We start from the raw sequence: 21895 nt of genomic DNA, 5'->3' as shown, positions 1-21895 counted from the left end.
GAATACATGCAGTTTAAATACAGTAAGGGATATCACAGCATGATAACATTATGGAGCTCAGGACTGCACAAAGACTGTATTAACATACTTTAATATAAGATAAAAGAATGACATGTTAAAACAGAAATGAAATAATACTGCAAATAGCCTGCTGGTTAATATGCAGTAGCTCCCGTCTTAGGCCAGAGTAATACTGCTACATACACTGTGCCGCTATGTGCTCTATATGTGAGGGATTAGACTCATACATAATACTGAACTATATAGAATTTATGCGCTTATGATTTCTCACAAAAAAAGTAAAAAAAAAAAAGGCCCCATACTGCTAGAGCAAGGCCACAAACCAAAGACTGGACATCATGACAGTTTCCTATTTTTGGTTAAAATTACATGTAATATGGACATTGTTTGCTAACAATATTACAGTGTATACCTGACAATTTTGAATTACAGTTTGCAAATCAAATGTGGTCCATCAAGAATCTATTGCTGTATTTCATTTTATAAAAATGTACTTTCTGGCGCCCATATATAGAGGTTTACTCCTCAACGCAGCGGGCCTGGGGTTCAACTCCGACCTGCGGCCCTTTGCTGCATGTCGTTCCTCCTCTCTCTCCCCTATCATTTATTTGGCTGTCCTGTCAATAAAGGCCTAAAAGTGCCCAAAAAATATTTTTTTTTTTTAATTACTTTCAGTTTAGTTTATTTCTACATTTCTACAAATAAAATTAGACTACTGTATAAGATGACAATTTCCACAATTCTTCTTTTAACCATTTGGTTAAATAACAGATGCAAAGTAACCTATTGGGCACCTGGATTAACACAGTACAAGTACACTTTCATATTTGTGAAAAGTTTTGGTTACTTAGCATTTGAAAAGTGTTCCACACCTAGAGACGATCAACTTCAAGTTTTGACAGAACAATCATTCCAGCTGTGTTTTAATCACCATAACTGCACAGCTTCCTGCACTCAAAAGAAACGCTGCTCATTGTAATATTACTATATTACTGTCAGGTGCAGTTATTGTGCGTTAATATTTGCAAAAGGGCATTCTCGATAAGACCGGACGTGAATTGTTATGCACAGAAGTGCAGCAATGTTGGTCCCCTAAAGGTCAAGAGTACAAAGACTTGAGGACACAGTCACAACCAGCAGAGATCCCACAGGGATTTTACATACAGAGGTTTAAATAACTGCTCATGTAATTGTGGTATTTAAATAAATTTCACCTGTGGAAACAAGCACAGGAATGTCTGTAGTAATTTGCTTTTAATTTCTTGTACAGACCGATACATTGGTGCCGTTTCTACATACTGTATCCATGTAGCCTGGATGGGATATTCCACGCTTGCAGTGTACGTTACTTATTCTAATATAGATGACAGGAAATGGCTCTTGGCTGTGCTCTTGGATTTTACTGCAGCTTTTAAGGTCCATTGACCATAATATTCCTATAGCCAAGCCTAATTGTTATGGTTAGCTCCTGCTTGGGGACTGGGGGATCCAAATAAAGAATGAAGGTAGCCTTTGGCAGTTAGTGCGTTAGAAAGACTAGTTAGCAAGTTAAACTTTGATCACCGTATTTAATATCCCACTCAAGTATGTCGCTACTTGAACACTACTACTGTGGCACAAAGCGCCCCATCCCTCAGTGTATCCAGGAAAACATATTTAAAGCAAGGCATACTGTACCACATCTTACATCTAATAGTAAAACACAACTTAGCAAACATCAGTCAGTTTCATAGATATCCCAGAATGGATAAGGAAAAAGAAACAAAAAAGGAAACAAAATAGTCTTAAACAGTCTTAAACCTGCATACAGTTAAAAAAAAAAAGTAACTTTATTGAGTGAGTTTCGGTAGATGTAAAAATCACAGCAGATCTGATTACAGACCCTCAAATCCCAGGATTCCCTCCTACCATCAGTTATGTAAGTCAGAGGGAGGGAGGGCAAGTGCATCTGTTATGCAAAGGTGTGATAGATTGCTCTACAGGAAGAGGAATACATTGCTCACTTTCATTATTGGTGTCTAATGACAATCTGAATGTTTTGTGATTTCATAAGACTGATCTCAAAGGACATCGTTCTAAGAACTCAATAAAACCATGTCCACATGTACCAAAACATTATCAGTGTTTCTGACAAACCTTGTTTCTTTTGAGTTCTGTTTCTCTCTATATATATTAGAAACACTGACCACGGAAATTAAAACAACAGAAAAACGTTAACTCACCAATGTGTCTCCAGACAAAACCTCCAGCAGTGAGATCAGGTTATGTCCATCTCGTAAGTCTTCATACAGGTCATTTATATGCTTTCGTACCTACCGACATAAGAAAGAAAGCTAAATGTGAGCAAATATTGTTAACACAATGTTTCATTGATGACTGTTCATTGTAACAAATATAGCTATACAACTACTGTACATGGTGTTTTCAAAATCTCTCACCACAGTTATTGAACCATAATAATCTCTCTAAAGATCTTTTCTACAGGATTATACCAGGAACCAGGAAAGTGTCTCGCCTTCTTACACCTGGCGTGACTACACATCAACCACTGCCTTTTATGTTTCTTTCTTATACCACTCAATCAATGTGGTGTTCAGTTTCAGTTTAAGCCTAGTTTTAGAAATAACGGTTTTACACATTTTACAACAGTTCCCTCTAAACTGAAACAAATGTAGAATAAAACACACAGGATATAATTGTGACACCTTATCTAAATACTTGAGCGAGGCACTTAACAACTCTGGTGCAACTCTTTCTCCGTCCTGTAGGCCCATCTCTCCTTCCTGTCCTAAATACCGCACCTCTGTAATCACCCTGCTGCCCGCTGACCTGCTTTCACACAGGGCTTTCAGCACTGTAATCCCAGATAGCAGCCACAGCTGTGGAGCCAAAATAGACTTGCACCCTTATGTTATTGGGTCAACAAAGCAGGTCCCCAACTATTACTCAGCACCTCTGATTTCTGAATCTGACTGTCAAACCTGAAGTTAAATGCAAATATTCAAATTAAACCATCAACTCAAGTTCAACGGGTTCAAACAACTACAGTACAGAGCATATTGTTTTTATACTCATGTTTCTGTTTCTCTCTGCATGTGTGATGTTTTATTGCAGTACTATAAACATAATATATTGTTTCCTTTTTCTTTCGGTTGTGACAAAGTTTACAAAATGCGTTCCTCATGAATCAGTGTGAGCTGTTGCAGGTATTTCCTTAAGGAACCAGCAGCTGGTATGCATGCGGCATTCATCCTTCTAATATTTCTCTTATTGGAAATAATAAATACATTCCTGTTTGAAAACATCACACGACAGTCATTTGCACTGATTCACGGGAAGCCCCATCCCCATCAAGTAAGGACTGACCCTTAAATTGACCCTTCAGCACAGTTGTATACACACACTTTAACAATGATGATCAAAGAACACAAAAATACCCTCAGGAGCAAAACAATACATACAACACGGTCGGGGGGAAAAGAGTGGTCCACCGTGTCATGTAATATAAGTCTGGAGGCTATAGGCATCACCAGAGTCAGCAGTTAGTTGTTGAGATATTTCAGTGTGGTGGACACACACTGCTAGTGTGACTAAAAGTTTCATATGCTTCACGCGACGGCCACCCGTTTTCCAAAGCATACAATTAGTCTTTGATTGATTTCCTACCTTCTATTTATATCAATCAATATGATATGAAAGTCAACTTGCATAGACTTGAAGATACAAGCCTTGCTTGAGATACAAAATGAAATCAAATACTATAATGACTCCTATAAATATTGTTATTAACACACCTGTTCATTGATGACTGTTCGTTATAACAAATATAAAGCTATACAACTACTACACATGATGTTTTCACCATAATCTAAATTTCTAAAGAAGAGATCTTTGAGGGTTATACCAGTATACCATGAAAGTCTATCACATTCTTAACTACAACCCACCACTGCTGCTGATGTGTCTTTCTTAGAACCACTCAATCAACTTGGTGTTCAGTTTCAGTTTAAGCACGGGTTTTAGAAAAACCTGTTTTACACATTTTAAAACAAACGTGGTGATTTATTTGCAAGAATGGACTTTTTGAAAACTGTCTCTGCTGAGTCAGCTTATACAAAAATAACTGAACTTCTATCATTACTTTTGTTGCTCATTTGGTCACTGATTTATTTATGTTTGGGAATTCCTGAGTCTTAAAATGTTTCTGTTACTTAGCCATATTTGCTGCTGCTCATTTCTATCTGGCAAGCTACTCCCTCCCTGGAAGATATCCCATTTACAGGACTCATGGCCTCAACTAACGCATCTACTGTATAACAGTATCATTGAGCAGCTCACACTGTGTGATTGCTTTTCATGCACTTTAATACTAGTGAAGTAAATGAATGAATGAAATCCCCTTAATTTATACATCACATAATTGCATGCAATGTTTATGCCTTTTACATCACAGACATTAGTGGAATTTGTAGTAATAGCAGTGATTAATGCACCAGTGATGCATGAATCTTATAAAGTATAACATTACACATGATTACCAGGTAGTGATGCATTTCGTACAAAGGCCTATTAGATGAGACTTGCCAGTGCTTGTCTGTCTACTAAAGTGTTTTATTAAATTCCACACACACATGAAGCGCCACAATAAGCGATTCAAATTTCTGACAACAAAAGACAAACTGTTGCTGCAGCAGAGTAACAGCATATGTCATGCTAAATTACTTTTAACAAGCTTTAATAACATCTGGGGAAAAATGTTAGCATGTTGGAACCCAACATGAAGAGTGGCAATTGTTATCACTGCCAATTCTTCTCTAATGGATTGTTTATGTTAGAGGAAAATGGTTCGCTGAATGTCGTAGGGGGAAGAAAAGTTGGAATTTGAACTATTATTTAGGTTTCACCTCTGTATTAATGAATATAGTTTCCATAGGAAAACATGGGACACAAATGGATGAGATCAGTTTTCACATACAGAAATTCTGAATATGACATGGTAACAGAAAAAAGGACGCTATCACACGTGTTCTTACCTTCAGCAGATGCTGGTTTATCCATTTTGTAAATGTCTTCTTCTGCACTCTGTCTCTTTCATCTGAAGAAGAGAAATAAAAAAGAAAAAATGCATCCTGTGAATTATTTTTTACATTGTAAAGCAATCACCATAGAGGTGTTGGGGCAACACAAATCTCTTTTGAAGAAGGTTGTAATTAGACAAGCCCAATTTTGCTTTGTAAAAGCCTGTTATGTGGCCCCTCATGTTTAGTGTTAACTACGAACAAAGAGAAATGGGAAAACAGCAGTTCTTTACTAATGGGTCAACAATTTAACTCTCTTTACTTATGTTTTAATGCATTAAGCAGTTCATTTTTGAAGTGAATCTATTGCTTCCTGCTGTACAGGCTCATGTGCAATGTTATTTTTGGATTTATAGTTTTAATGAAAGTGATGCAGAAAAGTAAGGACATCTAAAGACCGCAGGTCCCAGAAGTGGCTATAAAGAAGATGTAATTTCCCAGAGGCTGAAATGACATCACTCTCCTGCATGCTACCGACCATATTGTTGTTTTTTTTGCTTCCCATTACCGTAGCAACCAGACTTCCTGAAGCCAGTGACATAAGTGAAACCAGGACGCAAATGGAAGCAATTAAAAAGGAAAAGGAAACTGATTATATACATTTTCTCAAATTCAATACATTTCTAACAGTATACTAAAAGGTTTATGTTTTTAAGGTCAACATTATGAATTTGTATTTTTAATGCTGGACCTTGAGATTGGCTTCTATCCAGTGTCATAGCAGAGCAATATTCACACCAGTCACCACAGTTGTGACTTATTCCACGGCTTCCATGTCTCCCAGTCTGCCTGACACAACTCCTTTAAATCAACCTCAGTGAACACCAAAAAACTCACATGTACAATCAATTACATTACAATCTGTCGGCTAAGTCACATTTACTATGCTGCTAATGACAACAACACTCTGGAAGATAAGTATTTTTCTGAACATTGGCCACAGGATAAACAACACAGATGACCTCCTCCCTTTAATAATCCTCAGTTACAGAGGAAGTTTTGCTCAAGGCTTACCTACTAATAAATAACTAAGTAATGCGCAAGCTCAGACATGACTAACCTAACTTGACAAGGAAATGACAAGAAGAAGCAGCAGCAAGATAAATACTGACCCATGCAGCACATTAGAGTTACCAGGTGAGCTCTATGCTCCCTCTCAGCCTTCAGAGGGTACTTCATGCTCTGCACTAGCTCCTGAGGGCTGTCGAGAGGATCGTGGTTCAGGTAGACAGATGCCATGTGGATAAGCGACTGAGGAAGCAGTAACAGTCTCCTTCTTCTTGCCTGCCTGCCTACAGCCTCTAGGGAAGCCGCGACTCCCTCTCTCATCAAGCATCAAGAACGAGTCCTGTCAGGTTTTCCATGGCTACTCGCTATTTTGAGTTTCCACCCAGCTGAGTGTTTATCTAGCTGCAGCACTCAAAACCACAGAAAAAAAAAATTGTGCTTCTTTTAAAGAAAGTTGAAAAAAAGAAGAAGAAAGGCTCCTTGTTAACATGTTTCTGGATGGTTCCAACTTACTGTGGCAAGATACAGTTTATTCAAGCTGCAATTTAAGAGCAATGTACCATCATTTCATTCATGAAAATACTTCAATAATTCATATCAATATATCTTGAGCAATATGTCCTCGATTTTCAAGTTTGCAAAAGTTTTCAGTTAATCATCTCTCTATTGAGCATCTGCCAAGACTCACCACAGTGTTTACCTCAGCAGAAACAACTGAGAACACATCCAGGCAAGTAACAATCAACACCCTTCATGATACGACACAAAAAATACCAACAAAGGACAAGCAATCTCCATGGAAGATATTCAACTATCAGACAAATAAAAAAGAGTATTATACGGAGCATACCAGTAACATAAGAAAGTTATAGAAAAAGAAAGCTCTCCTGTCTTAAGTTGTGGGATTCCAGTGAAGCAAAAATCTGTGTGAAGAACATACTGCAGGATTTTGAATTATCAGCCTGAAACATGCATTTCCAGAATAAGGGGGGGGGTGGTACCTTAAGAGCCCTGTGACTGTACTCTCTACAGATTCTTGCATTTAGTTCATCTAAAAATAGTGCATGTGTAAAAGCTGCTGAGAATTGGAAAATGGGTTGCTCTGACAATTATTCTGTATGATGGTCTACACAGCTAGATCAAGGCCTGACACAAAGCCAAACATTAAATTAAGGAAGCAACACATCAGCATATCACATCCGAGTCTGACAAAACATTTATCAAAAAAGAATCCAAAAAAGTAAAGTAATCTGACAGTACTGCTTTGTCATTGCTAAATCACAGAGTAATAAAGCAGTGTGGCCTGCAATAGGACACTAATTGCATTTGAAATGCCCATATCTAAGCTTTGCTGAATAATATATAAACCTGTCCTGAGAAACTCATTAATATAGATTGGCTGAAAATTCCAATAAACTCTCCATCTGAAAGCAAAGGACGGGAGCAGAATGAGAGTATCATCAGCCAGCTATCAGACGTGGTCAGCAATAGGCTTCTGTACAGATTACAGATAAACCGCACACTTAATAGACTCAGAACAACATCAGCCACTGTCAGGTGGTGTGAAAACTGTGAAGCAGAACTAGGGAGCAGGTTTGAATATGAGTCAATTATTTTTGTACCTGTGCTTCCTAAAAAATGAGAGTGTGTTTAATAGTATGGTGCCCTCTATAGGATCTAATGAGAATAAAAAGTGACAATGAAGTCTGGTTTCATATCAGCCCAAAATAAATTACACTTTAAAACAGTAGTTGTAAGTTATTTGGTCATAACATGAAAACAGTAGTAAATATTAGTAAAGATCAGATATCAGGAAGCTCGGTCCCCGTAACAATAACAATGACATAATGTCAGATCAATATGATCATACACTTTATCAGCTAAATTAGTCGCGGTTTGAAGGTAAGGTTTTTATACAATAGTAAAGCTGCTGTCAAGAAGTCTCTGAAAAAGCTTGGAGCAAAGACATGAAAAAACATTAACCCATCATCATCACTAAATGTATTATGTTTATTTCATTGCAACGGTTTGCTTATATCGGGAAGAGCCTCCGTATTGTGACAATTGACGACAACTAGAACTACATACAGTACATGAGAGCACTTCACAATAATGCTTTAAGTATTTAGGAATAATGCACACATTTTCTTATTATGTTTTAACATTCTCACTTTAAATTCAGATTCTTACTTTAAATTCAGATTACAGTTTAAAAATGTGTCAACCAACAGCTTTGGACTTCTGAAGGATCACGAAAGCCTGACTAACCACGTCTCTCTCATATTACATTTGAACTTCTTGACATTTAAAACCTTGGGGCTGCCTAGAAAATGTTGAATTGAATTGAAGCCTTTAAAATGTACCCCATGGTAGGAAGTTAAACTGTTAGTATTTAAGTAGTCATTGTTATTTACTGTACAGTATTTCTGTAATTAACAGAGAACTGTATATGAGCACACTCAAGTGCATTGCTTCTTTTAACAATGACATAACAAACAGCACTGAAATCTTGACACACAGTAGCCAGTTTTGTATAAAGGTTAAGGTTTTTGTGGTCTGTGTGTAGCCTACTTTGTCTACAGACTGAGCACAGTGCTAGCCAACAGTCCACCCCAGCATTCAAACAGCATAGAGCTCCTGAGACACTTATTTGTAGAACTCAGCACATGTGCATGGCTATAAATAGCTACAACCCTAAACCATGCTGCCCATGCAACTGCAGACCACATAATCTGTGCCACTTAGGTGACGTCCTTCATTTCCTTACATACAACAAATATGACCGATGAAGTAAATGCTTATAGTGGAGTTGAATTTGTTGTACAGTTGATTCTTATGCATTTCTGGAAAAGGGTTGGAGTCTTATTTTCTAGTTTGTGAATGTAATTTATCCATCCTAAAAGGAACGTTTTTTAGATGTTAGGATATGTTTGGCCAGTATTGATTTTTACGTACTCTAAAACCAGCGATTTAGGACATGACACTGGTCTGTATGACTGATATTTACCAAATTGCTTCCAACAACACACTACCAGACTGATGAAAATGCAACCAGCAGCATAACAGTCTACAGCACTTCACACTTTCATTACTATATTTTCTCAAGCTTCTTTGAACAGGAGAACGGATAAACTGCCTGGCACAGGGGGCCGGTGACACCCTTTGGCATCTTGTTACGTCAGGATGCCTAAAATATCCCCACATTCTGAGCTGAGCAGAGTCAAAAAATCCTCGCAATCAAAATCCAGCCTCTGTAATCCTCTTGACCTCGTATAAACTGAAAAGCCCTCGACCTTCCAGCCTATGACAAGGACTCGTTAAACATTCTTGCTAAACAGCTTGCATTTCAAATCTCGGGCCCTATCTTGTACCCGGCTCGGCGCAAAGCCCGACGCAAGTGTTTTTGCTAGTTTAAGACCGACGTAGTTGTCAATTTCCCATCCAGCGCCTACGTCGTTTAAAAAGCAAATGCACCTGCGCCCATCTGTGCGTTCATGGCCGTGCTGGTCTTACAGGGAGGTGTGTTCAGGTGCATTCTTGACGTATTGCTATCTTGAGCCTAGGCTCGTGCACAGCTTGCACACACTATGCTTGTTGCCATATATGATCTACTCGCGTGCTTTCACTTCACGCATAAGCAGATCAGTTTCTTCTCCTGAAAATCTCTCCTTCCTGCTTAGGAAATCCGCCATCATAATAGCAATGCACCATGGTACAAATGCGCCAGGCTTTTAAAGGGAATGGGAGATGACACTCTGATTGGTTTATTGTAGGGTTGTGCCGATGGATGATATCATCGTCCATCGTGATGGCTGGCCGACATCAAGATGGAGAGCTACCATCGTGATGCCACAGCTCCCAGCCTGTCAGATACACACTAATCCTAGTCGCGGGAGCTGGACGGGAAATTGACAACTGCGTCGGTCTTAAACTAGCAAAGACACTTGCGTCGGGCTTTGCGCTGTGCTGCGCAGGGTGCAAGATAGGGACCCTTAAAGGAGAACTCCGGGCAATTTTTACGTTAATCTTGATCGCTATAAGTATGTGAGTACTGTCGGTAGCAAAAAGAAACGAGCCGAATCGGTGCTAGCAATATGGAGCTGCTGCAGCTAATGCCGACAGTACTCACATACTTACAGCGATCAAGATTAACGTAAAAATTGCCCGGAGTTCTCCTTTAAGTGGAAGCTACTTTTTTTTCCCCTTACGTGCAACCTATTTTTGTGAAAAATACCATCGCTTTGAGCAGACTGAATTGGCTGTAGTGATACATTCTCTCTCTCTCTCGCTCTCTCTCCCTGTCAGCTGTAGCTCGCTCTACCTGCTAGTAACGTTGGACACAGCGGTCTCGAGTGAGAGAGAAAAAAGCGTTAACGTGGAACGCTATCACGCTTTCCCTTTCCCCTCATTGGACTAAGTTTGTGGACACTACTGTTTGCGTGCATCAATAAGTAAGTCTGATGTCCTGTAGGTACGGGACAATGTTATATAGGATTTATGAATGTACATTAGCAACAGTAGGCTAATTCACGAGGGTGCTATTTTATGTGTGAGCTAATATTGCGCATCTATTCATGTGCGCTGCAAGAGTTATGTTTCTGTTTATTGAATGCGTTATTCAGTGCAAACATAACCGTGAATGTAGTTTAATCTCAGTAATGATGGTATATTAGGTTATTACTGTCGCTCTGTTGAAGGCAAACGTCCCACTGTACTGTCGTTACGCAGATCACGGACATCTGATTGACTTTACTTTTAAAAGTGCTATTCAAGACCCACGTAATGCTTCAATAAGACGAACAACATACAAAACACATTATTTGCTAATGTAAAGTATGTATGTAATGTTGTGTAATGTAAAGTAATGTATTTTGTTAAGTAGGTCTAGATCTAAGATCTGTTGCGTCGCAAGCCCTTGTCATTTAGACACCGATTATATTTTTGTAAAATAAGACTAAATCCTACAGCCATGCCAGCAGCTCTGTGAGGTTCGGGAGCTAAATGCTAACATCAGCATGCTAACATGCTCACAGCAGGGACAAAGCTAAGATGTTTAGGAGGTATGAAAATGCCGGTATCATGGCTAAAATGGTCTGTTACAACTTACAACAACCTAAAATGTTATTATTCAACCGTTTGTCAGATAACACATTAGGGGTTTGAAATGCACTGGAGGCCCACTGAAATGATGACTCAGCTCAATCTGGCTAACTTCTTTCATTTCCTTTTAATAGGCATGTTGTGAACATGGTATCCAGATAGGTGGTAAACAAAAATACTAGTGGGATGATAAGGGGGAGAGAATTGCAGGTGCATTTTTGTCATTCTTTCTAACTGAGAATACTACAGTTTTCTCAGAAGGGCAGGGCAGCATCTGAAATATGTGAGTACAATAGCTCAGTAACTGAAACAGCTTGCTAAACCTTCTAAGCAGCCCTTCCGTCTTTCGTCTCCAGACTTAAGGCAAAGCAAAGAAGAAACTAAGAAAAAGTCTTCTTAAATCAATAACATCTGTAACATTAGGTTTCAGGTTGATAAGATGTAATACTCAATTTCCTCACTTGTGAAGTTGAAATATTGTATCACCCTTGATAAAAAGCAAATGGAGGATGAAGGTGAAGCTGGCAAAGTGCCCTATTGCAAGAGCTATCACTACAAATGCACTCAGCAAAGTCAAGGAGAGGAGGAAACAATAATGACAGCTAATGGGACGGACGAAACTTACACACCACACCCACACACACACAGTTGCTAACACTCTGATACAAGCCTGCATATGTGCAACAGCTGCAACTACCACATATGAGTAGAGTAGATATGAATATTTGTGCATGTGAGGAAATGTTTTCCTCCCCAGACTCTTGCTCAGATTATGGAGAATCCTTATCAAGACTTAAAGTTATATGTACTATTTTTGCATTAAAATGTCTAAAAACGACTATAATCATGTTATATATATTTTTAGTTGTGTACTTACATTTTCATAAATGTTTCAAACAATGTTCAGAAATCTGTCATTTTAATTAAGACACAGAGCGTATTGCTTTGTCGCCTGTCAAAGGCGTCATAAAGTTATTTTCAGTATGATTGTTTTGACCACGGTTAACAGCGCTGGACTAAACCACGATTAAAGTGCTCATATTATGCTTTTTCCCTTTCCTTTATTGTGATATATATCTTTTTGTGCATGTTATAGGTTTACAAAGTGAAAAAGCCCAAAGTCCACCCCAAAGGGCCTTACCATCTTCCAGAGAAACTGTTCACAAACTGCTCCAAACAGCTCTATTGTAGTCCAGCCTTTACTTCCGTGACGAACATGCGTCACTTTGTCACACACGTTATAATGCTCACCTAGCTGCTAGCATGGCACGACCATATGCTCTGCAACCACAGACTGTATAATATTAATGGACAGAGCATGTGTGACGTCACCCATTGGTTTGTGGAGATCTGCTATGAGTCGTTGAGTTTACCGTAACGGCAGCCATCCTGGTTGCAGATGTGGCGATTTTAGACGAGAGGGAGGAGTGAGGGAGGAGCCACGTTACGTTACACAATTTCACTGGCAATCACATCATAGCCATGCCCTAAAACACCCCCTGCTTTATCGCCGATTTTAAAATCAACAAGACCATAATTCAAAACATGAACATCATTCTGTGTTTCAGAAGACTTAAATCTAGCGATTGAGACCATAAACTCATTATGAAAATGTTTACTGAGGTAATAAATCAAGTGAGAAGTGGGTCACTTTCTCATAGACTTCTACAGAAACCGACCTCCTTTTGCAACCGCACGTCTCGCCCTCTGTTGGAATTCAGATGCAGGTTTAAGGCACTTCCACATTTGCAGCACTTCGCCAAACCGGATGCTTTGTCCATTAATTATTAATTTACAGTCAATTAGTCAACAAAAATATGGCGTTTTTGAAAATTAAACCATATAAACCTATTCTGGTACAACCTCTAAATACAATTATGAACTTGAAAATGAGCATAATATGAGCACTTTAAAATTCCCCACGTAACGGCTGCTGTCGGGATAGTCGGCTAATCTAGTGCTAAATTAGCCAGCTAGCGCACCCCTGTCCATCTGCCTGACTCCCCTGCGCTAAGAGACTTCAATAAATGTTACTAAACGTAACATGAATACAACTATAATAGATTAACTCAACCATACACTGATGCATTTTAATTGGCAATGGTGGTTAACAATGAAAACAACTCCCATGATCCCAAGCAACTTCACAATGTCATCAAAAGTCTTTGTTCACATTCACAGTATAAAGGTAATCCTGTGTAAATTAAATTTTTTTACCCCAGATTGTAAAAAATCTGTGATTCAACATCAATGATTGATGATTTGAAAAACACTAATGATTACTTAACAATGCCAAAAAAAACACCAACTACACAGATGAGTTACATTATCAATTGGAAGCAGATTTGGGAGTAGCTTGAGCCAAACCCGAAATGAAGTGTTTCAAGAAGGTGCTCGGCTACCGCAACCTGGCAGAACAGTTTCACTGATCCTTGACTTAGATTTTACTGAAGAAATGAACACAATTTGCCTGAAAGATATTGTGTGTGTTTTGATGAGATTAGTGGAGAGCGCTGTCTTAATACATCCGTCCAAAATCTACAATAGGTGTTTAACTGGGTTTAGAACTGATGACGATGAAGGCCATAGTATGTGATGGAAGCATTTGCAATCTCCTTTATTCAGGTTTTTCCATTTATTTTGTCAGCGGCCTGCATCTTCACACCACACTCTCTCTCTCTCTTATATCTCTTTTTACATGTCACGACTGATATAAGACAATTCATGAGAGTATAGCAATGGTTTTAAAATGGTAGATTTTAGAGTGAACACAAAAACAGATGGAAGTACTTTCCTGGCCATTTATGAAACAGTGGAGAAATCTGCGAGTATGGGATTGCGTCCCAGCATCTGCTGCATTCAGGAGGGTGATGCTGCTGGAGTGAGAGAGGAGAGGCTACAGAGTATGAGTCATGGCTGGGACAGACGCACAAGATGATCTCATGTAAGAGGAGCTAGGCAAAGCTGTGGAATGAGGTTCAGTCATGCTGGTTTTCCCATCACCATGACAGCATATAAATACAACATTTAGAAATACAACAGTGAGCACTCAGACACAGATGTAATGCAACTGCATGTGACTGCATTTAAGTTATATTTCATTACAATACGTGAAGGATATAAATCAAACATATTCCACAAGGACAGTGCATGTATATCTCTAAATGATAAATCTAGGACTAATATAGAATTAAAGATTAAATAAAACAGACATATTTCTGTAGCTAAAAACTGATGGAGTAAAAAGCTTTCTGAGAGCTCTGCTGTTTCGGATTACACTGCCCATTTTAAATAAAGTCTATTGATTAGATCAATGAGGGGCTTGGCCAAGACAACAATATGATTTAGCATAAGTATATATTGTACTTTGTATTTACTGGAGAATGTTTTTATTTTTTAACATTTTATTTTCCAAATAAAACCTTGTCAAGCTGATGGACAATAACAGCAAAACAACCAGATACATTTCCGATTGGACATTTAAATGGACATACTGATCTGAGAAAACGTCTACTGTGGGTGAAACCTGTAAAATGAAACCACAGGCAGCTGCTGTATGTTAATGTGAAATGATGAAGCACCAAGTTGAGCTGGAGTTGGACACTGATCCAAAAATCAAATGCCCTTAATTAGCCATTAGCACTTAGCACAAGGGTTCTGGCTGCGGTAGCTGTTACATGACCCTTGATAATTAGATAAATTATACTATCTAAATCATATCTGTTCTCACATTTTAGCTAAACCAGATCTACTGTATGTTAGTTTAAATAAGTTAGTTCCAATTGTCCAGCTATGAAATGCATAATATGCCATGCCAAATCCTTTTCTCCATTATCTCCTAATATGTAAATAAAAAAATAAAATGCCACTGGCTTTAACTAAGAAATTGTTTCATTACAGTGGAAAATGATTGGTTGGCAGCATATACTATATAATAATAATGGATGAAGCTTCCGGGCTTGAAAAGTGAAGCCAATGCGGAAGTGCCTTAAACCTGCATTCTATCTCATTTCCATTAGAGGGCGACTTGCCCTGTTGCAAAAACAAGTCAGTTTCTATAGAGGTCTATGGTAAAATGACCCTACTTCTCACTTGATTTATTACATTGATAAACATTTTCATAATAAGTTTATGGCCTCAATCGCTAGTTTCAAGTCGTCTTCAATACAGCATGATGTTCATTTTGTAAATTATGGTCCCATTTATTTTAAACTTATAAACTTGGGGATGCTTTAGGAGCGTGGCTACACTGCAACCTGTCAATCATGACAGAGGCTTAGCAATGCGTATGTGTAAATTAAAATGGTTAAAATAGTTTTTGGGTGTTGTCCATGTTTTAATCTTGAACTTTGACCTTCTCGCTGTGTGTTTTCACTTCATCATAGTTAATTAGGACATTTTGGTCACCTAGAAATGCCTTATTCAGCGTTCTGCTAACCAAGCTAGCTAGCTAGCTACCGCTAGAGTTAGCTGGTAACTTAAAAGAATGTTTGCTGATTTCCTGTTCCACCCTACGTGCAGTGCACTGCGGCAGTATCCAGAGGTCCGCATTTATCAGCAGGTAAAACTCTAGATGACAAAAAAAAAAAAAAACCCGTATCGCAAAAATTCTAAACAGAAGTTTACAAACCAATAGGTGACATCACAGATGCTACGTCCACTAATTTTATATCTATGGTTGGCAGTCATTTCATGTATGTGCTACATGTAATATGTTGGGGTAGTCTTTCTTTTGACTATGATTAACTGATCTTAAAACTAAGTTTAATTTAAACCTATGAAGCATGTTTCCATTGTTTGTGAACAATATAAATTAGTAGATTAGTGCTCTGTTTTTGGAGGCTACGGTGGCTAACTGTGCAATACCATTATTCAGTACAGAATGTTAATCTGTGGGCTGAGTTAGATGAGTAGAGAACACTTTCAAAGTGTGGCTCCTTGACGGTCAATGAAAAGCCAAAAAAAGGAACATCACAAACATCAACTTGACACATGAACAAGTCTCTGGAACTTGGATGCTTCTCCCATAAAAACAAAGTGTCTTTTGTACGGTAGTAGCCTGCTGCGTGTGGGCCACTAGGCCATTTGAATGTGATGAGTGGGCTGTCGACATAGAGCAGAGGGGTTGGGCTGGGCAAGGCCCAGGAGGATGGACAAAGGCAGTGACTGTGCAAAAAAATCACAATGCTCTCTCACTCGTCGCTGTGTTTGATAAGGCAAAATAATACAAGTGTAAAAAGGTTGGTTTTAATAAACATACGTTTCTTTAATGTATCTACAAAAATCCTTCTTGTAATGAGAAATTGAGACATAATGCAGACTGCAATGATTCAGAGACAGACCACACCCTCCTATAACACACAACTTACAGAGCCGGGCTACTAAAGACATACATATATATATATATATATATGACATATATACAAGATATACTGTGCTGTATATGGCTGTCATCTAACAGTTGATTCTTAAACTAGTAGCCTACCCTATTTAGTTAATTTTATTTTAAAAGATTAGGCTATCAACTTTTGTTGAAATAGGCCTAATTCATATTAAAATAGTAGGCTGTATGATAGCTATGGCCAATTTATTATATATAGGCATAAACACATTAAAAAATGAGTAGCCTAGTAAGCTACCAATTATGAAAATCAAAGAAAAATAGCCGCTTTTAAAAATTGCACCACATCCAAAAACCCATACGATCTCATTTTAAAGCATCATATACAGCTGTATATGGCTGTCATCTAACAGTTGATTCTTAAACTAGTAGCCTACCCTATTTAGTTAATTTTATTTTAAAAGATGTAGTGGAGAAAACAATTATTTAAACATTAAAACATCTGTGCATGACAACGGAAAAGCCAGTCACAATTTCTGAAAATAAAAAGTTTCTCCAGCTTGACTTTAAATCTGCAGGGTTCTCAATTAACAAACCATGCTTATTTGAATTTAACTCTATAAATATACCGTACTTTCAATCTGATTAAACAATTTACGCCATATGGCAACTTAAAAACAAAATGAACTGCAAGAAGAGCTGACTGAACCACCAAATTTCTAATCCATTAAATCTTCCCTGATGTCAGAGGATGATCAACTGTTGGGAAACTCTATGGCCACTTCATGCTGACGGCCTGCCGAGCAGGCTCAGCAGGAACAGTGTGATCCCACACAGCCACTGCCATTAACTGTTGTATGTGTTTGAGAAACAGAGTCCTTAACTTATTCCTCAAGTTTACAGTCTTTTGTAAAGCCTGCATTTGAGCCCGATCCACAGCAAATCCTCTGTTAAGTGTACTATTAACTCTAATACCTAATTAGTGTGGCATTCTTACAGCTAGAGTCATAAGAACTAAATGCATGCTCCCAGTCAATGGTGATTATTATGCTTAGTCACCAAAGTTTCTAAACTCACATTTCTTTCAAACACAGTACAGAACTTCATACAGCGTTTCTTTGATTTTCTTAACTGATTTATATTAGTAAGAGCTTACCAAAGGTCCCACTGGTAGTTAACAAGGGCCAAACATAGCACACCACATAGCACTCACTCTCTACAATGAAGCTTGTACATCTTTTTCCTCCAGTTATTATATTTTCTCTGAAACTGATAGAGGTGTTTGTTGACTCTGGCAGACAACAGGTGACAAGCACCACACATAAACAATAAGTTACAGTACTTTTGCCAAAACATCAACAGTTAAATATGAAAAAGGATCCAATCTAACATTTTCATTTGATGAAACAAAGACAGGACAAAGACAATTCTGTTTCCTTTTTAAAAGCAAGCCCACTGGCTGTTTACTGGTCTGTTTGGTTTGTTTGGTTACTGTTGATGATTTTGTTATGAAAATGTCTTCCTGCAATTCTCTATGCATCACATGGACGGACGCTCAGGGCTCTGGGTGATCCCAACAACTCTAAATAAAACTAAAGCCACAATAAAAACAGTGATTTTTCCAGCACTTAGCTAGTGCCCATATAGAAAAACATCTCGACCAATATCTCGCAATCCAACTTTTTCATGAAAACAATAAATACAGTTCTAAGCCAATTTCATGACTGGAAAGAAACATTAACATTGGGTACTAAATTGTTTTAGGAAGGTAAAAGGTGTTGGCACGGCCTTATCAGTCTTGTAAACTCAAATACACTGCTTACTATGGTATTGCATACAATAACTTTTCCAAACTAAGATCAAACCTTCTAAAGCTTTCTTCTCACAAAAATTATATTTTATTTTTGAAAATTATAACGTGTGAATCATCCATCACTCTCCACCATTCTCAGACAGAACACAACTTTATTTATAAGAAATTATGAATTTAGAATCCTCTCTCCCTAACTGACCTACTAGTAAATAAATGTTGATAAATAATTTCATTAAACAGTCAAAGCTGGAATGTTTTTTTCTGCTATAAGGAGACTGATAGGAACAAAGCTGACGGAAACAGGGTCGTAGATGAGTTTGCTAGAAGTAAAGCTTAGCCCAACAGCTGATCTTACGTTTCTGCCAGGATCACTCAATAGCCAGATGTTTATGTGCAGAATAATATTGATAAGAAAATGAGTTAAATGCGACAAAATGGTAAAATTGAGACAACAAACTACGATCATTAGCATCTTTGTGAAGCTATACAATACATCCATAAACTTTGAAATTTGTTAGTAAAATGATCAAGAAAATACCGAAAAACGCCTTACCTTTCTTAAAAAAGTCCATCTTTCATGCAACAACTGTAAGGGAGTCGAATATCCCCCAATAATCAGTATATGATATGTAAAACCTATTTGCAGAATAGTAGTTAGTGATAGAAGCTCATGGTGTGTCACAACTTCTCTGTCTAAAGACAACAGCCACAGATTCCTAATGATCATCATCATCATCATATGATCATATTAGAGTCCAGTCAGTAAAAGCCTTATACCACAGCTGACTGGCCCTGCTGGCTACAATATTCAACAGCTGAGAGAGAGAACACGCTGACGGCAAGCATTCAGTACAAAAGTGCATTGTATATGCTATTTATTGTTTTACTTGAGTTTCTTTTGTGGAGAGGAAACACAAGGGTTAAAACCACTGCTGTCAGTTTGAATTCAGCTCCACCAGATCTCCAAAGGCCTGGCCTCAGAGTGCATGTGATTTTGTTAGCGAGCTTTAGCTGTCAAAGAGACAGTGAATCGCATAGACCTCTGATGTGTGATGGATTTGCTCTAATTAATGAAATATTTAGACCAAAAAGGAGCAGCTACATGGAGTGACATGAGCTATGAGCTATGAGCTAACGCCTCACCCTGCTATGTCATTGTCCTGTCTGCCTTGAGACACCACATAGGTCAGCTGAGCAATATTCAGTCAATGATATTCACCCTAAAAATAGATAATTTACATTGTGAAAGTATGATTTACTGAAATAGCAAACCTGACTTGTCTGTTTTGACCTTTCAATTTGACAATAAACGATGCAGATACTGTAATCATCCGGCTTGACAGACATAGGCTATTTCAAGCTAAACACTTCCATATAACAGCTAAACAAGAGAAGAAAAATCCTCTAATCTAATGATCAACTGAGATCATAAAAAAACTCATAATAAAGCCTTTGTCTTAGCTACTAAAATGCAACCTAATTGTGATGTCATGCAGGAAATATTCCCACTTTTCCACTGCAGGGATAAAGACACTAAGACCAGCCAGTCACCAGAGAGAGAGGGGGCAGGCTGACATTCATTGAACTGTCAAGCAGCAATCAGGCAATTTCTTCATCGTCCCAAAGTCTAAACAAGATCCAGTCAGCATTGATCCTACCTTTATATTTTCCCAAAACATCCTCATACGCTTGGAGGTATTCCTGTTCGTCCGAGAGACCATAAGCCTGCGGTCCGTACTGAGCCATAACCCAGGCTCCACAAACTGGACACACACCAGCGGCGGACAGGGACACAGCGCGTGTACGTGTGTGCGTGTGTGTGTGTGTATATATATATATATATATATATATATATATGTGTGTGTATGTGTGTGCTTGTGTGCATGTGTATGTGCTCAACAGTGATCGGCGCTGTTGTTGCACTGAAGGAAACGCCCTACATCCCTCCCTTGTCTGCGCTCTGACCAATAGGCGACACTTCCTCTCCGAGTTCACTAGATTGATTGGAAGGACTGCCGGACGTGCTGCGCTGCAAAACATATCTGTCTTAAAAAGTAAAAACTGAGTCTTAGCTTAAATGTAGGCTAAACTAGAATACAACTTAAATATTATTTTCTTAACACAGGAGGCTAAATCTCCCCCAGTCCAACCCAATATACAGGAAGTGGCATCATTGGGTAAAATAAGATCCCAAAACCAGGCTGAATTAATTGTTAATTTTTTACAGTGTGGCAATTGACACTTTTCCTAGTCAGGCGTAGCCTACTGTATCCGGCTCGTAACGTAGCCTACCACGTTCTTTTTCATAGTTGTCCACCTGCCAAAGACTCCAAACATCGACGGATTTAGAAAGTAATCTATATTTGTGGCTTTGATGCCAATAGCCCATTACCTGTCACCGATGTCACACAGATTCCTGTAAGCTGCCAAACTTCACCCACAGCAGTCAAATGACAGGGATTTTACAACAATTGGAATCAAAGTAATCATAATAAAATAATTAAGTGCTATAAAACTTTATTTCCCCCAAGCATGTTATCAAATGTGAAACTAGCATGAGTTAGCCTATTTCTTCTGTCAGAATCTTCCAACCTGATTTTTATTAGGCTATCAACTTTTGTTGAAATAGGCCTAATTCATATTAAAATAGTAGGCTGTATGATAGCTATGGCCAATTTATTATATATAGGCATAAACACATTAAAAATGAGTAGCCTAGGTAAGCTACCAATTATGAAAATCAAAGAAAAATAGCCGCTTTTTAAAAATTGCACCACATCCAAAAACCCATACGATTCATTTTAAAGCATCATATACAGAACAGGAGCCAACCGAAAAATACCTATACATGTACCCCAAATCCAGACCTTGTTTATGCCCCTAAATAAAACTGGAGGCAGGCTAAAGAGAAGATAGGCTACACCTTAACAAGGCGCTATTTATAATTCTGCAGCCCCATATGCACCGTTGGCTATATTGCAGCATTCGCTCATTGTTTTTCTCCTTACATTACTGATAACAACAAGGAGACTGCCACTCACCTGCGATCCTGAGCACGGCTCTCTCCGCTGGATCCAGCACGGATCCTCCCTGAATTTTCCTCTTGGATCGCTCATGTCGAGGCAGGTTCCAGGGTAAGGTGTCCCCGGGTGCAGGTGATGCCGACCCGGATTTAACACTGTAATCATCCTCGTCTGAGAAATCCGCCGAGGAAGACATGGAGCAGTGCAGGGAAGGGTTCCCCGAACTGGAGCTCTGAGACAAAAGAAAACGGGAATAAAGAAAAAGAACAATGCTAGTCTCGATTTCACACACACACACACACACACACACACACACACAGCCAAAATGTAGAACACAGCACAGGACCTTCACCACAAATCACATTATTTCTCACCATCGCGGGTCAAAGTGCGTAATGTGAGCGTAGGTGTGAGGACGCCACCAGCTTGCAATAACCCATAACTATAAAAGATTGAGCCAAATAAAGACAATGTGAAATCAATAGTATCTGGCTCCCCCGCCAGGTCAACA

The 21895-nt window shown here is 38.5% G+C and overlaps 1 protein-coding gene across 4 annotated transcripts in view; it reads right to left on the bottom strand.

Annotated features, from left to right (window-relative positions):
* dst (dystonin) overlaps positions 1–21599 on the bottom strand; it is a 100511-nt gene extending 78912 nt beyond the window's left edge. Inside the window, exons 1-3 of one of the 4 annotated variants that reach the window (XM_078272784.1) lie at positions 21403–21599; positions 5055–5116; positions 2244–2333 (exon numbers count right to left, since the gene is read on the bottom strand). In XM_078272784.1, coding sequence (XP_078128910.1) covers positions 2244–2333; positions 5055–5116; positions 21403–21580 — 330 coding nt within the window. In that variant the 5' untranslated portion in view covers positions 21581–21599. Of the gene's footprint in view, positions 1–2243; positions 2334–5054; positions 5117–6211; positions 6369–20019; positions 20195–21402 lie in introns of those variants that run through there. The other 3 variants (XM_078272789.1, XM_078272785.1, XM_078272783.1) reach the window with 3 other exon arrangements.
* Between the last annotated feature and the right edge of the window lie 296 nt (positions 21600–21895).

This window comes from Sander vitreus, chromosome 17, assembly GCF_031162955.1.
Source record: "Sander vitreus isolate 19-12246 chromosome 17, sanVit1, whole genome shotgun sequence".
Lineage (NCBI taxonomy): Eukaryota > Metazoa > Chordata > Actinopteri > Perciformes > Percidae > Sander > Sander vitreus.
This window is presented reverse-complemented; position numbering and strand designations above follow the sequence as displayed.